The sequence below is a fragment of the Platalea leucorodia genome, assembly GCF_965183815.1.
Source record: "Platalea leucorodia genome assembly, chromosome: 7".
Taxonomy (NCBI): domain Eukaryota; kingdom Metazoa; phylum Chordata; class Aves; order Pelecaniformes; family Threskiornithidae; genus Platalea; species Platalea leucorodia.
In genome coordinates this window covers 45,544,840-45,557,904 of record NC_138829.1, presented here as the reverse complement: position 1 = coordinate 45,557,904, position 13,065 = coordinate 45,544,840, and the positions used below count along the sequence as shown (strand labels likewise).

At 37.3% G+C, this 13,065-nt stretch overlaps 1 protein-coding gene across 1 annotated transcript in view; it reads left to right on the top strand.

The window, feature by feature from the left end:
• Positions 1-731, top strand: part of MYBPC3 (myosin binding protein C3) — a gene marked incomplete at both ends in the record, with an annotated part of 61,829 nt that extends 61,098 nt beyond the window's left edge. The window contains one exon of the mRNA XM_082318886.1: positions 468-731. Within this exon, the coding sequence (XP_082175012.1) occupies positions 468-731 (264 nt within the window). The remainder of the gene's footprint in view (positions 1-467) is intronic.
• Positions 732-13,065: the final 12,334 nt, after the last annotated feature.

The window sequence follows — 13,065 nt, the reverse complement described above, 5'->3', positions numbered from 1 at the left end:
AAAATCCATTCCCAGCCCAAACCTTGGCATTCCATGTTGGCCATCCAACATCCGCGGACCTTTATGACACTTCTGCTCTAATAATATGTACAGTTTAATTCCCCTTCTGTAAGATACTTGAAGCATTCAAATATATTTTAATAAGCACAATTAAATAACTCCTGAAGGAATGAATTTGCAGCTGGTTTGTAGGGTTTTTTAAAAATTGCATTAAAATAGTTTACAGACCTACATTCTCTACATGCTGTTTGAGAGTTAAAGAAAATACTAAACATTTGAATTATTAGTTTCATGAGTTTGTACTGAATGAGGAGAGGTTCCTTGAAAAATTATTACCACTGCTGTGTAATATATAGCCCTCATAATGCACAAACATTTGATGGCTAAATTAAAGCTGTAAGATCAGCTGTAAGTAAGTCTTCCATTTTCTATCTTCTATTTTAAAATTATTCTTTTGTATTCTTCAGCCAAAGATATTCTGGTACAAAAACAAAATGGATCTCTCTGGGGATGCCAAATACCGCATGTTCAGTAAACAGGGTGTGTTGACCCTGGAGATCCGGAAACCCACTCCATTTGATGGTGGCTGTTATACCTGTAAGGCTGTTAATGAGTGTGGTGAAGCTGAAATAGAGTGCAGACTGGACGTCAGAGGTAACCAGATGAATCTTATGGATAACACTAATACTGCAATGAAGAAAGAGTGGCGAATAGCTAAAAAAAAAAATTAAAAAAAAAAAAAAATCTTAGTTCCCCTTTATCTAACCCTGACTTCTTTGGTGGTATATACGAAGTTTGTTAACTGCATGTAGCAGCAAGATTGTGTTTTTCATTCTAAACTGTTATGATAGAATTAAGTTACTTGCTAGGTAATACAGGTCTGAAGGTGGACAATTATCACACTTCTGACTTAATATTTCTAGAGAAGATATTTAACACTGGAAGGGAGGTCTATCTACAAACACTGCATTGTGGATAATTTTATTACCCTTTGTGCCATGCTCTGCAATTGAAAGGTTTAGATTAAGTCATTAGCTGGTAGACATATGTAAAAGGTAGCACATGCTACATCACAAACATTTTTCAAACATTGATAATTTATTTTGTTTATCAAAAGGACCAGGAAAAAAAAAGTCACGTTTACAACACAGTAAGAAATATTGACTAAATATTTTTAGTAAAGCTGCTGCTAATGTGTCTTTTTGTCAATATGAACCTATACAGCACCACTTTAAATGCTCATCAAAACCAGAAAAAGCTGTGAAAGTGACCTGTATAACAGCCATTGATGGAGATCCATCTTCAGCATAGCAAGCCTGAAGGTATTTCTACACAGCACAGAGTTCGATATTTTACTCGGTGCTAAGTCAGGGATGCGTACGCAGTGCACCTTGCAGTGCTGGGCACCGATATCCTCATTTGGCAGTGAGCAATATAGCTGCATTAGTACTGTGATGAACTCGGGCTAAGAACTCTGAAATATCTAGCTAATCTATGCAGCATCTTATTGAGACACGCTACTTTCAGTTCAATGGCTAGCTCAAGTATTTCTGTTCAGTGCTGTACTGTACAACGTAGACATGGCTCAAAGCTTAATATTATCACCTTCTGAAGCTTGCTTTAGGAACATTAAATATCCTTGGAATCATCAGCTAAAAGCAACTACAATAAAGCTTCCATATTTCACTTTCAGCACCAAGTCTCAATTTAAAATTAGCATCCTTTAATGTCTGATAATATCTTAATTTTTTTTTTCATTCTCCAGCACCTCAATAAAACTCTGAATCTCAATTCATCTGCAAGTCAAGGTATGACTCAAAATAATTCAGCTCGATAGAGGAGCAATGGCTGTTTGGTTAGATATAAGATTAAACAGTCGTTAGATATTCATGTTAGAGACTTTATGGAATGTTTAAAATGTTGGCGGGGAGCGTGTGTGCCTGTTTTGATTTCTGTTTGTTTTTTTCAATAATCATACTAAGATCACTTTCCTGCAAGGTAATTTATTTGGTTTATTTTAAAGTCAGGATTTCACGGGTCTCAACCTTTAATACACCGTGCCAGTGTAAAAATCTGTAAGAATAACAGAATACTTTTGACTTTTTTCAGTTGACTTTTTTTCTTAACTCACTACAAGCACTACCTCTAGAGCTAACTAGTGTCAATAATTTGCGTGCATTACTTTAACAAAGCAAGCAGAGTTAAAATTACAATGCCTCTAGAAGTGTAATGTATATTTTAGACTTTAAAAAAAATGAGATAGATACACTAAACAATCAGGTAATTATTTGACAATAAATCCTTCTCCCCATTCTCTGCCTCAGCATTGGAATGGAACTTGAAAAGAAGAAAATTGAAGAAATTCATGAAGGATAATTTCAGTTACATTTAGGAGTCCTGCTCATCTTAAACATCATTTAATATATGTGTACTAGGAGGCAGCAGTGTCTTGTGGTGTCCTGCTTGCTCAGCATATTTTTAGGCAATATTTCCTCTTTTCATACATGTGTTTTTTTTGTTACATTACCCCTGTCTCCATGTGAAGAAATTCAGGGAAATCAAGATAGAACTTTCCCCCATTACATACATAAGATATGTCAGAAAAAAACAAATATTACAATCATGTAAATACCCAGTCCATTCCTAATGTCTGAAATGAACATAAATTCCCCACTTCCCCAGTTCTCTCCTTTTTCTCTTCTCAAATTTCTGACATTCTTCATAAGAAACAAGTAGCTCGAGTAATGAAACGCTAACAAAAATATTTGTAATATTTAATCACATTTCATTATATTGATCTCTGCACAATAGAAAGTAACTTTCACTCCTACTGCTTTTACTGTCAGTGCTTGAAATATCCACTTCTGTGCTCTTGAGCAGATCTTTGCAGAACAACATCCAAAACACACGATTTGGGAATCTCTGGCTAAAGCCAACCGTTCTCATTTATATAGAAAATAGTTTCTTCGATAATTACTCACTACTGGCTTTCTAACTTTTAAAAGGACACCAGCATAGAATTCCAGTTACTAGATGTTTCTGCAACCAATCATAGACGTCATACTAATCTACAGAGATAACTTCGTACATCAGATGAAACAGTGAAAGATGTAGCAAGGAAGATTATTTGCACATAAATAAAAAAATTCAAAACAAAAAGCTTGTGATGAATGCAATAAACTTACTGTCATCAAATATGACTGAAGGATTTTGAAAGTCTATGAATGGTATATATGTATTTTTGCAGATAGTTTTGTCTAATCAAGTGACATAATAGCATTTCTGGCTTCTCACCTACTAGTTTGAGTAGTATTTGGGGTGGGTGTTTTTTCTAGACCTGCAGTAGTTGTTAGTAGTTTCTGGCTGGAAAGTATTTTTTCATGATCACAGTACAAGAGAAGGTGGGAAGATCAAATTAATCCAGGAAGCATTGCCTTTTGGAAGAATCAACACAAAGGAACTGAAGTAATACTACTCCTCTGCCTCCAACATGCCAGTTGAGATGGGAAAGCGTGTCTGACACAGCATGTTAGTTTTACTAAACAAGAAAATACGTCTTCATAATAAAAACACTGCTGATAACAAGATGTGTATTTTTATTGTGGTATCAGAACAAAGAAGGGTACTCCTCTAAAACCAAAGTCAATTTATCCAAGGTTAACATTTGTCTGTTGCACATTTTATTTATTTGTGGAAGAATAACAAAACAATGGAAAAAATGCAAACAAGTTTATATTGTTTGTACTTTTGTTTTCTGAGCAACATTATTTTTTAAAAAATAAGGCACATACAACACATAAAAGTCAGAGATGTTCTATATTATAAAGAACCTATGACCAGAATGCAGTGGACTGAGAGGATCATCCCAGCATCTGTGGGACAATGTCTACTGAAAAGCAGAGACTGAACTGCAAGAGCTTAGATTACAAAGGACAGTTTACCGTAAAGAGAATTAGGTGCTATACCAAATACATTCTATTATGAGAAGAATGTAGACTTTCATGCCATAACAGAGTACAATACTGAAAGTACAAAAATAAATCAAGAGTCATTAAGCAAATGGCATTTTCTGCTCAATTCTTAGCTATTCAACATGAGTACAATGTTTTTGGGAAGAGCAGTGCTTTCACAAGTGAAAATCTATTTCACCTCTCAGCTGTGAAAAGCAGTATACTGCAAACTGATGCTTTCACTAGATGTTAGTCAATCATTTTTTCCATGAAATTTCATTGTTGAAATGGTCTTCAAGTATGAAATTCTACCATATATATATATATATATAAAATAAATTTCCAATGCACACAAATTTACTTTCTACTGTTTGAAATCCTCAAACTAATGACAATCAAAGAAATGCCTTCGCAAAAAAAAATGGCCAAGACACTACTTCTGGAAGTACTTCATGCAAGGTAGCACCAAATAGTTAGAATCTAATTCTATAGGGTCTTCTGAGATAATGTTGTGCTTCTATATGAAAAACACAAATTACAAACTTTCAATGACAAGGAGTGAACCAAATCTGAATACTTACAAAAAAGCAGCACACTGTAGTCACGTTTCTAAAAATTATTCCCAAAAAATGTGAATTCTGAAAATTCAAAATGCTAACCACTCCCCACACACTGAAAAGAGGAAAAGGGGGAAGGTGCACCTGCAAGATCTGAACTTTCTGTGATTATTTCTAGAAGGGTCTTTAAAAAATTATAGGTGTTTATTGATATTTTGCAGGCATATAGCACTGTCATTTATCTGTTCCATGACCGATATTGATCCTGAATGTATAGTTTACTAACTACCCATTAATTCCATGTTGTTAATAAATAGATAAATTACTTTCATCCCAATCTGATTAAAACTGCATAAACTGAGCAGTTTCTCCCAAACCTAGCTGGCTAAGAACATCAAAGTATCTCACAATGTTTCCCCATCACACCTGAAAGGCTACTTGACAAAAAGATAGTTAAAACTATGTTTTCCTATGTGGGATCCTCTGATGCAGAAATCAGATGGACTTATCTCTAAACGTCATGGCAAATATTCTTACCTTGTAGTTGCTAAGTACTGTTAGAAAGAAGCATGCAAGATAAGATCAATAGTAAAGAAGTTATTAACATAGGCCATAAAGTTAAAAAAATCATTATCTACTAGCATTCTCTTTTAGCATATTAAATGCCTTTCACAGCTGACAGCAACTACTATCAAAAACAACAGTCCTATTGAAATCCTTTCAGGAGTTTTCCCGAGACAAAACAACTCTGTTATTGCTCAAGTAAAAGATCCTTCCACGTGAAAAGTATATGTCACTTAGGCAAACATCACCTCTTCAGGCCTATTATTTCTATCCAGTTGGATGCAAAATTGACTTTAACTTTTGATGCTATCACAATTTCAATTTAAAATCTATCAATTCAGCCTGCTTGCTGCCAGTTCAGTGTACATGCCTTTCCTTCAAAGAAATTACTACTAACTATATACCAGGAATGGAGATACTTACATGCTTTGATTTAACATACATTAAGACTTAGCTGAAGCACAGGGATCTTGCAGAGCATTACTAAAGACACAGAAATAGTCAAGCTAGCCCAGTGCTTCACTTGAGCCAAGATACCACTTACAAGAAACATCAGCTAACAAAATATTAAGACAACAAATATTTGACAAAGATATTAAGACATCAAAAATATTAAGACCACAAATAACACTTCCAGTACTCCTACTAGCTCAGTTGTCTCAGTGTGACATTGCCTGCTAGCCAAATAAACCCTCAGCTAACACTTTAGCCCAGGATAACACGCATTTCACACCACAGCATCAATCTCTCTGTGTTTCATCCTATATTTCAGCACTGTTGTGTAAATATTATAAAGGAAACAACGTTTACTGGCTCCACGCAATGGGAAGCTTCACTCTTTATAAAAGCCACAAGTTAGAATTAAACTGTCAAATGGAAGCAAACCTTACCAGAACTCCTTATTTCCTTTAGTTACTTGAGATTGCCTTAGTGCTCAAATCCTGGCCATTATTCTACGAGCAAAAAATAATAGCAAAATGAGTGACTGGTTTACTTCATAAAATAACAATAAAAGAAAAAAAAAAAACAGTGCATGAAACCCAGGAGAAAAAAATTCAAAACCCGAAGCATAATATACATTAAGAAAACCATCTTTTTCTCCAAGTGTAGTTCTAAAATTAAGTAAACGTCTCAAAGATGAAAGATTGGCTCCTTCAAGCCTATATCAACTATTTTTATACTTAGTAATCCGATTTTAAAGCATTACCTAAATCTTACTTAAAAGGTGTAAAATTGAGCTTTTCTTCAGGATGCTCAGACTGAACTTCAGAGTAGTGATGTGGGTTGGTTTTTTTGTTTTTCCTTAAATGCTAACACCTGAATTTTGGGTAGTGGCTGTAGCAGGATTTGTGGAGGATCTAAAATCCAACCCCCTCCAGGTCCACCGGTGGGAGCTGAGTAGGATACCTCAGCACTACCGCCCAGCTGGCACAGCAGCCCTACCCCGTCTGGCAGCCTCCCCGCTCCCGGGGCTGCCCGGTTTTGCCCCTGTCAGGGCCCAGGGACGCGTACGTGGAGGCGTAACGGGGGAGCCCCCGGAGCTCGTTACCGCCGGGGTCAGACCCTGACCCTGAGGGGAAGGCACAGCCGGCGGTGCGCAATGGCGGCGCCCCCGCACGGCGCTTCCCGCCCGAGGGGGACGCGGCTGCCGCGCGCCGGCCCCGCAGCCGTTGGGGCGTTTCAAACGGCCGGCTCGCGCCGCGGCACCACCTCCCCTCAGCGCCGGGAGCTCTTGGTCTGAGAGGTCACTGCCCAGGTCTGCAAAGCCTGAAGAAAATCACTTCAAACTGTGGTGTGAGCATAGAGGATTAAGGTGAAGAAGCGTGCTGGATTTCATCCTGTTCCTCTTCCAGTTTTAACTCAGCGGCCTTATACAGAAGCTGTCCAAGGCTGTGTGTGAATTAACTGGTGGTCGCCCACGGAGCTAATGAATTCTTCCTATTAACAAATGAGAAGTAGATCAGTTGGGACTAAAGAAGGGCATAAGACCTATGTCCACACTGAAGTCACGACAGTGACTGCATGTGGTGGATCTTCTCAGGTTGCAGCCTATTTGTATTCTGCTATCGTAAATACCATGACTACTAGTTTAAAACTAGCAGGCATATCCATGGTAATGGCTGCAGAATAAACATGCTCATTGTTTCTTTCCTCAACATTCGATTTCTGACTGCTTAATAAAAATGCATGTAGTATTTCATCCCCAAGCAACTGTAAATCCCTGTATATGCTCTAGTACTACATCTATTCTTGTAGAAAGGGTGCCAACCACTAAATATATTTTTATAATACCCTCAATGCAGGTGAATCCTTGTGTGATCAAGGAACGGTAACCTGTGCAATAAGAAGCTATATTTCCATCAGATTAGGTACTGATGCATTTTATTCAGCTATTCAAGTTAGGATTGACTACACCAATCAACACTCATTTTTGTAACTGAAGGCGCACTAGCATAGTTATGCTGATACAAATATCCTAAAATGAAAAAGTCCTAAATTTTCACACATTCACATGTTTGCTAATAAATCATTGCTTGGAAAATCATTCTAATGTTAGGCAGAAATCAAAGTAACACAAATAAAACTACTCGCATTCAGTAACATGTTTAGAAAAAATCTCACTTTCCTTAGTAGCTTGTAAACTCTAAACATTATGCTTGATGGATTGTTTCAGTTTGGATGACCAGTCAATGCATGACCTGATTTTAGCACAAGCTGATGATCTGTGCCGCTGCTTTGCTGCTTAAGTTACAATACTTAAGTGATACAGTGGGGTGAAATGCAAATTAAACGGATTAAGCTCAAATTGTCCCAACAGAATGTTTAAAATGCTATAAAGTGCCTTACCTGTCATGAGTTTATCTTCCTGTTCCCTCTACAAGAGGAAGCAGTTATCTTTATTGACTTTCCCAGACTTGTCTAAGTTTATTATATAAAATTATATATAAAAATTAAATTCTACTTGTTGAAAATTACAGTAAGAAGTCAAGAGGTTCCCATATATTATTGTAACAAAGCTTTTCAGTGCAGGGCAAGACAGATATTTAAGATACCTTCAGCACACCTCACCTGCAGGTTTCATTCCTTCTAAGAATGGATTATTGTGCTAGCTATTCCGAGGGAGTAAAATAAAAACACAAGAAAATACTAGTTGATTGATAGCATTTTTTCCTTAATTTAATCATACTATGTTCATTCAAATGAGAGCAGCAAGGGAAAAGATGTTTCTGGAAATCAGAAAAGTCATTTATGTTGCTTTTATCACAGAATTTCTTTGAAATAAAATCCTTATATGTGTTTAGGAGAGAGGTTTACCACTAACATACCGTCTTGGAGCAGGTTTAGAAATACAAGTCATTCCTGTCTCCTTACGAACGAATTTTGTCAGAACAGTCTGCTGAGATTAAAAACAGCCCCACTGATACCTTTCAAGTGCTTCCCAACCACAGAACTCTATTTTAGGAAAACAAAAGCTGTCAGTGAGATATCCTTTACTTGTCTTTGGGCAGGGTCCACACAGCACTCTGCATAAGCAACACATCTTAAAACAGGTTGAACTGGTGAAAGTTTAAAAGAAACAGATAAGAGCAGCTTCATTTATTAGGTCCTAATATGGAGAAAATAGTCTAGCATCCGCTTTCTGTGCCAGACAGAAATGTTGACAATAAGCAGCCCTAAAACCACAGATAACTGTCATAGCTGTGTACATGTTTCAATCATAATTCTGTATTAGGATAGCTTTACAGAGGAGAAATAATCCAAAAAAGTGACTAATCCAATATACATAAAATACCAGTGGATATGAAAATGTATGGAAATTGATACAAGGTGAAAAAAATAAGTGGTAAGTGTGCCCCCTTTTTCTTCTTCACCATGGATAATCATCTGAACTTGATTTTGTATTCATTATCATGGTTTATTTAACAAACATAAAGAATATCATACATAGTTTTTATTGTTTTGCTTGGAGGTATAAATTGTGGGACCCAAATATACGAACCCGGGATGTGGATGAAAGTAATTTAACTTTCAGTAAGGTTGCATTTGCGTGGTATCTGTCATAATGCTAATAATTGCCCCAGTAATCCAGATGTACTCCAGGAAAGTATGATCACGAAAAGACTAATTACTAATATAACTCTCAAATTTGTTGTTTACTTCTGGTTTTCGTATACCAAACCCAGAAAAAAAATGGCTGAAAATCCAAGCTTTTCTTCTGCTTTGTAGGTCAGTTCATGTATATATTGCCTTAAAAAAAACCCAAGTACGGTAGATTTTGATCATTGGAAAGTCCTCAAAAATTTCTACCTGGAAACAGGACTTGTTCTTCCTCACTGGTATAAGGGGGGCTAACAGTACCATGTATTTACAAAGCATGATATTTCCTCTTATGCTTTTTTGTTTCCTACAGCACTGAAAAACTTTAACAATTTAGACAATTTGTTAGGTTACAAGTCTGTTTTAGACAAATTTATTTATTTTTAATACCAGATTAAATGGTTGAGCCATTTCTAACAAGGAATGTAGGGAAGAGCTGCTGCTGGGAGCTATCACAGAACAGCAGAACTAAGACTGGAAATTTTTTCTGTTCCGTCTATAGCACTCATCAGCACTCCCCCCAAAATAATTTGATATAAATATAAAGGGATTAAGAACGGAATGAGGCTGAGGGATGAGAGAAGATGACAGAGAGCTCGGTAAGAACAGGAGAGAGGAAGATGACTATGACTGGAAGCGGGAAGGGGGCAGAGACTGGTTGAGCAGGAGACTGGGGAAGAGCACAGGTCTGAACTGTTTGGGCAAAGAGGCTGGAAGATGATGATGGCCAGAGAGGCGAGAAGAACATATGAAAAAACACTATGGGAAACAGATGGAGACACCTGATGAGAAATTGAGGTGCAGAACTGAGCCTGACTGGCTGAAGAGAGTGTAGGCCAAGAAACTCTGAGGAAACAGTGAGGAATTCAAGCAGGGAGAGAGGTAAAAAGGGAAGGAGAGAGCACTTTGACACCCAGAGCACTGTGGATAGACTGGCACTCACTGGAGTTAATAAGAGAAACTGAAAAGGCAAAGAGTGGAAGGAATGGAAATACAGAACTAGAGTTTTCGTATACTTGAAGGAAGCAACTGTTTAGAGTTTTACTGGTGTTTTTCCTGCCACCGTTTGTTCCTTTTTATGTATAGCTATTTTGGGAGAAGGGGATTTCTATTTCTATGTAGGTTCCTAAACCACGTTTATCACTATAGTAACTGTTGCAAATAGAAGCGGGACTGTTTGCCCTTGGCTGTTGTATATATGATTCTTTGTTGGACTGATGCTTTAAAACAAAATTAGTCAGTGCTAGAAATACTATGCCACAGAAGTTTCAAAACATTGTACACAAGTAAACAGAAAATTAACTTAAAACTTACAATTATACTAAGCACCTATAAACAGAAAATTAACTTAGATTTTACTAAGCTTGGTATAAATGTTGAGCTGATTTTTATCATACCTGAGCACAGAACCTGACTGAAAGAGGTCCTCTCTAAGTCTGGTTTGTATTCAACTGCACTCAAACCTCATCTGTCACCAACATCAAGATTTTAAACCTTCAGATAAAGTGCTGGGAAGAGGTGTCACATACCCACTATTATTTAAAGCATCATCACATTTCTACTATTTTAGTGAAGTAGCCACACTGAGAACGGCTGTAGGAACTCAACGCTGTTGCTCACACTGAGCATCTTACAAGAGCGCTACAGGGTAGGGCTGTACATGAAGCCATTGCTGCTAGCAGAACCAAAGTAATACCACTCGGCTGTTTGGAAACATCTTGCCCTCATGAGAAGCAGACACCTCTGGCTGAATTGCAACTTCTGGAAGAGCAAGAGGCTCTTTGGCATTGCCTTTTGTCTGGCAAGGTCCTTTGCACAAAGGTTCTGCTTCTTGGTCCTAATTCCCACTTCTTTAGGAGCTAGGAGACGTTGCCTTTCACCAAAACCGGGCTTGTCTAAGAGCAGTGACTTGGAGTTCCTAAATACCACTGGAGTCAGAGTTGAGCAGAAGCCGTTTTTCTCACTGAAGGAAGATCTCACCTCAGAGGCAACGTCTTCTGACTTCCATCCATGTGGCAATCAAGGGATGTAAATATTGCTCTTTCTGAGAACCTTAGCTTCTATTTTATGTTTAGTTCTGAATCCAGTGGTAAGAGGAGCCTATGGTTGACACAGGGGCAAGTGACTGGTTTGTTCCCATTCTAGGCAACTGCTTCCTTATTAACAACACACTCAGTGGGAACCAAAAGCCCTCCTTCTGGCATAAGCAGCATGATTCTAGAAATATCTTCAATATCCTTGCGACATAAACGTTCCTAAGAAGGATTAGACTCATTGCCACATTTTTCCATCCACTTTAATCACGAAGATAGAACTTTAGTTGGAATCAAAATTCTTCTTCGTGATTTACATTTACTAGCAATTTAGCTTTTGAACACCCAGATGAACATTTTATCTTACAAACTCTGCTCCCCCGAAAGTGTCAAAGTAGGAGGGTAGGGATTATCTGAAGCTAGTAATCAGGGTGTAGGAAATTTTTACAATGTTTTTCTTAAAGTAATGAACTTTTTCCTTCAACAGACATCTTCAAAGTTTTTTCCAGAGATATCTTTAATAAATATCACTTAATAAGTATCATTGTTGTGATACTCACTGATGTTAAAACCTTTAACCTTTAAAATGTGGACTTGTATTAGAAACTGACACTGCATTCACAAACAAAACCAGAGCATTTTTTTGGAACATCCCAATGAAGATGTGAGATCCAGAGGACAGGTAAATCAGTAACCTTGGTTCCACTTTGAAAACTGCCAGGAAGACTAGTCACAAACCCCAGTGTCTGCAGAGAACACTTAATGGTCATTTTGAAAACCAGCTTCCACAAAGAATTGTAGCAGAAAAAGAAACTTGTTCAGGATAAGCCTTAAGTTTTAAGGCAAGTTCATTGATCTTTGTCACATTTGTGTAAGTGCCTTGGAAATATCACAAGTGTTAAAATAAAAAGGTCGTCATCTTGAAATACTTAAAAACTAGGACAAAGGCTCCTCCTGGTGGTAAAAACAGAAGCGTCATTAATTTTGTCCTAAGAATCTTCTAGCAGTATTTATTATTACCAGTTGTTTTCAGTTTGTCTTCCATTCGGTTTTGGAAGGTTTAGAAGCCTCTAAGTTCTTACTGCTGCTAAGGAATTCTTACCTAAAGATCAAAATAAGTGGGACATGACAAAACACATGCAAATCACTGTTCATTATTTTTTTCCCTCAAAAGTAAATTTTATATACCTACCAATGCCTAGGCGTGATGAAGTGAAGGCAGAAGGGATGAAAGACTGCATTCCAAAAGACTTGTGCTCTTGTGCCAATTTTAAATCCAACCCCCAGGTCTGCATTTGGTATCCAGAGAACAGCACTGTGTATTTAGTAGTGGAAACACTGCACAGCATGCCTTTGTCTCAGATAGATACGCTACGTTCCCACAGTTCGCAGAACACCTGCAAGTCACCATCATCAAGTACAAGCAAGATTTTGTACAATTCAAAAGTTTCTTCAATTTTGAAGCCAAGTCAGTTGCTCTCACCTAAAGAGCAGAAGCTCAGTGTCTGATGTTGTTACTCATTCTTCCTTGCCATTGAACATCAAGCGCTATAACTATTTAGCCACACCTGTTCTTAAAAAAAAAAAAAAAAAAAAAAATCTGTCAAAAGGGACAGAGGGCCATTTTTATTATCAGGCCCTTTAAAAGTCTTATTCTGAACTGAAGTTTCTCAGCAGTCTAGAGTGTACAGCACTTTATGCAATTTATTATTTTAAGTCACCGAAAAATACACTTGCAAAAGTACAGCTTCTACAGGGAAAAAAAAAAAGGTGTATATAGTAAGCAATGCTGTGCATTTAATTATTTTAAACTCTGATCTTCCCCTTATAATTCTAAGTTAACTGGCTTGAACATGTTAATAG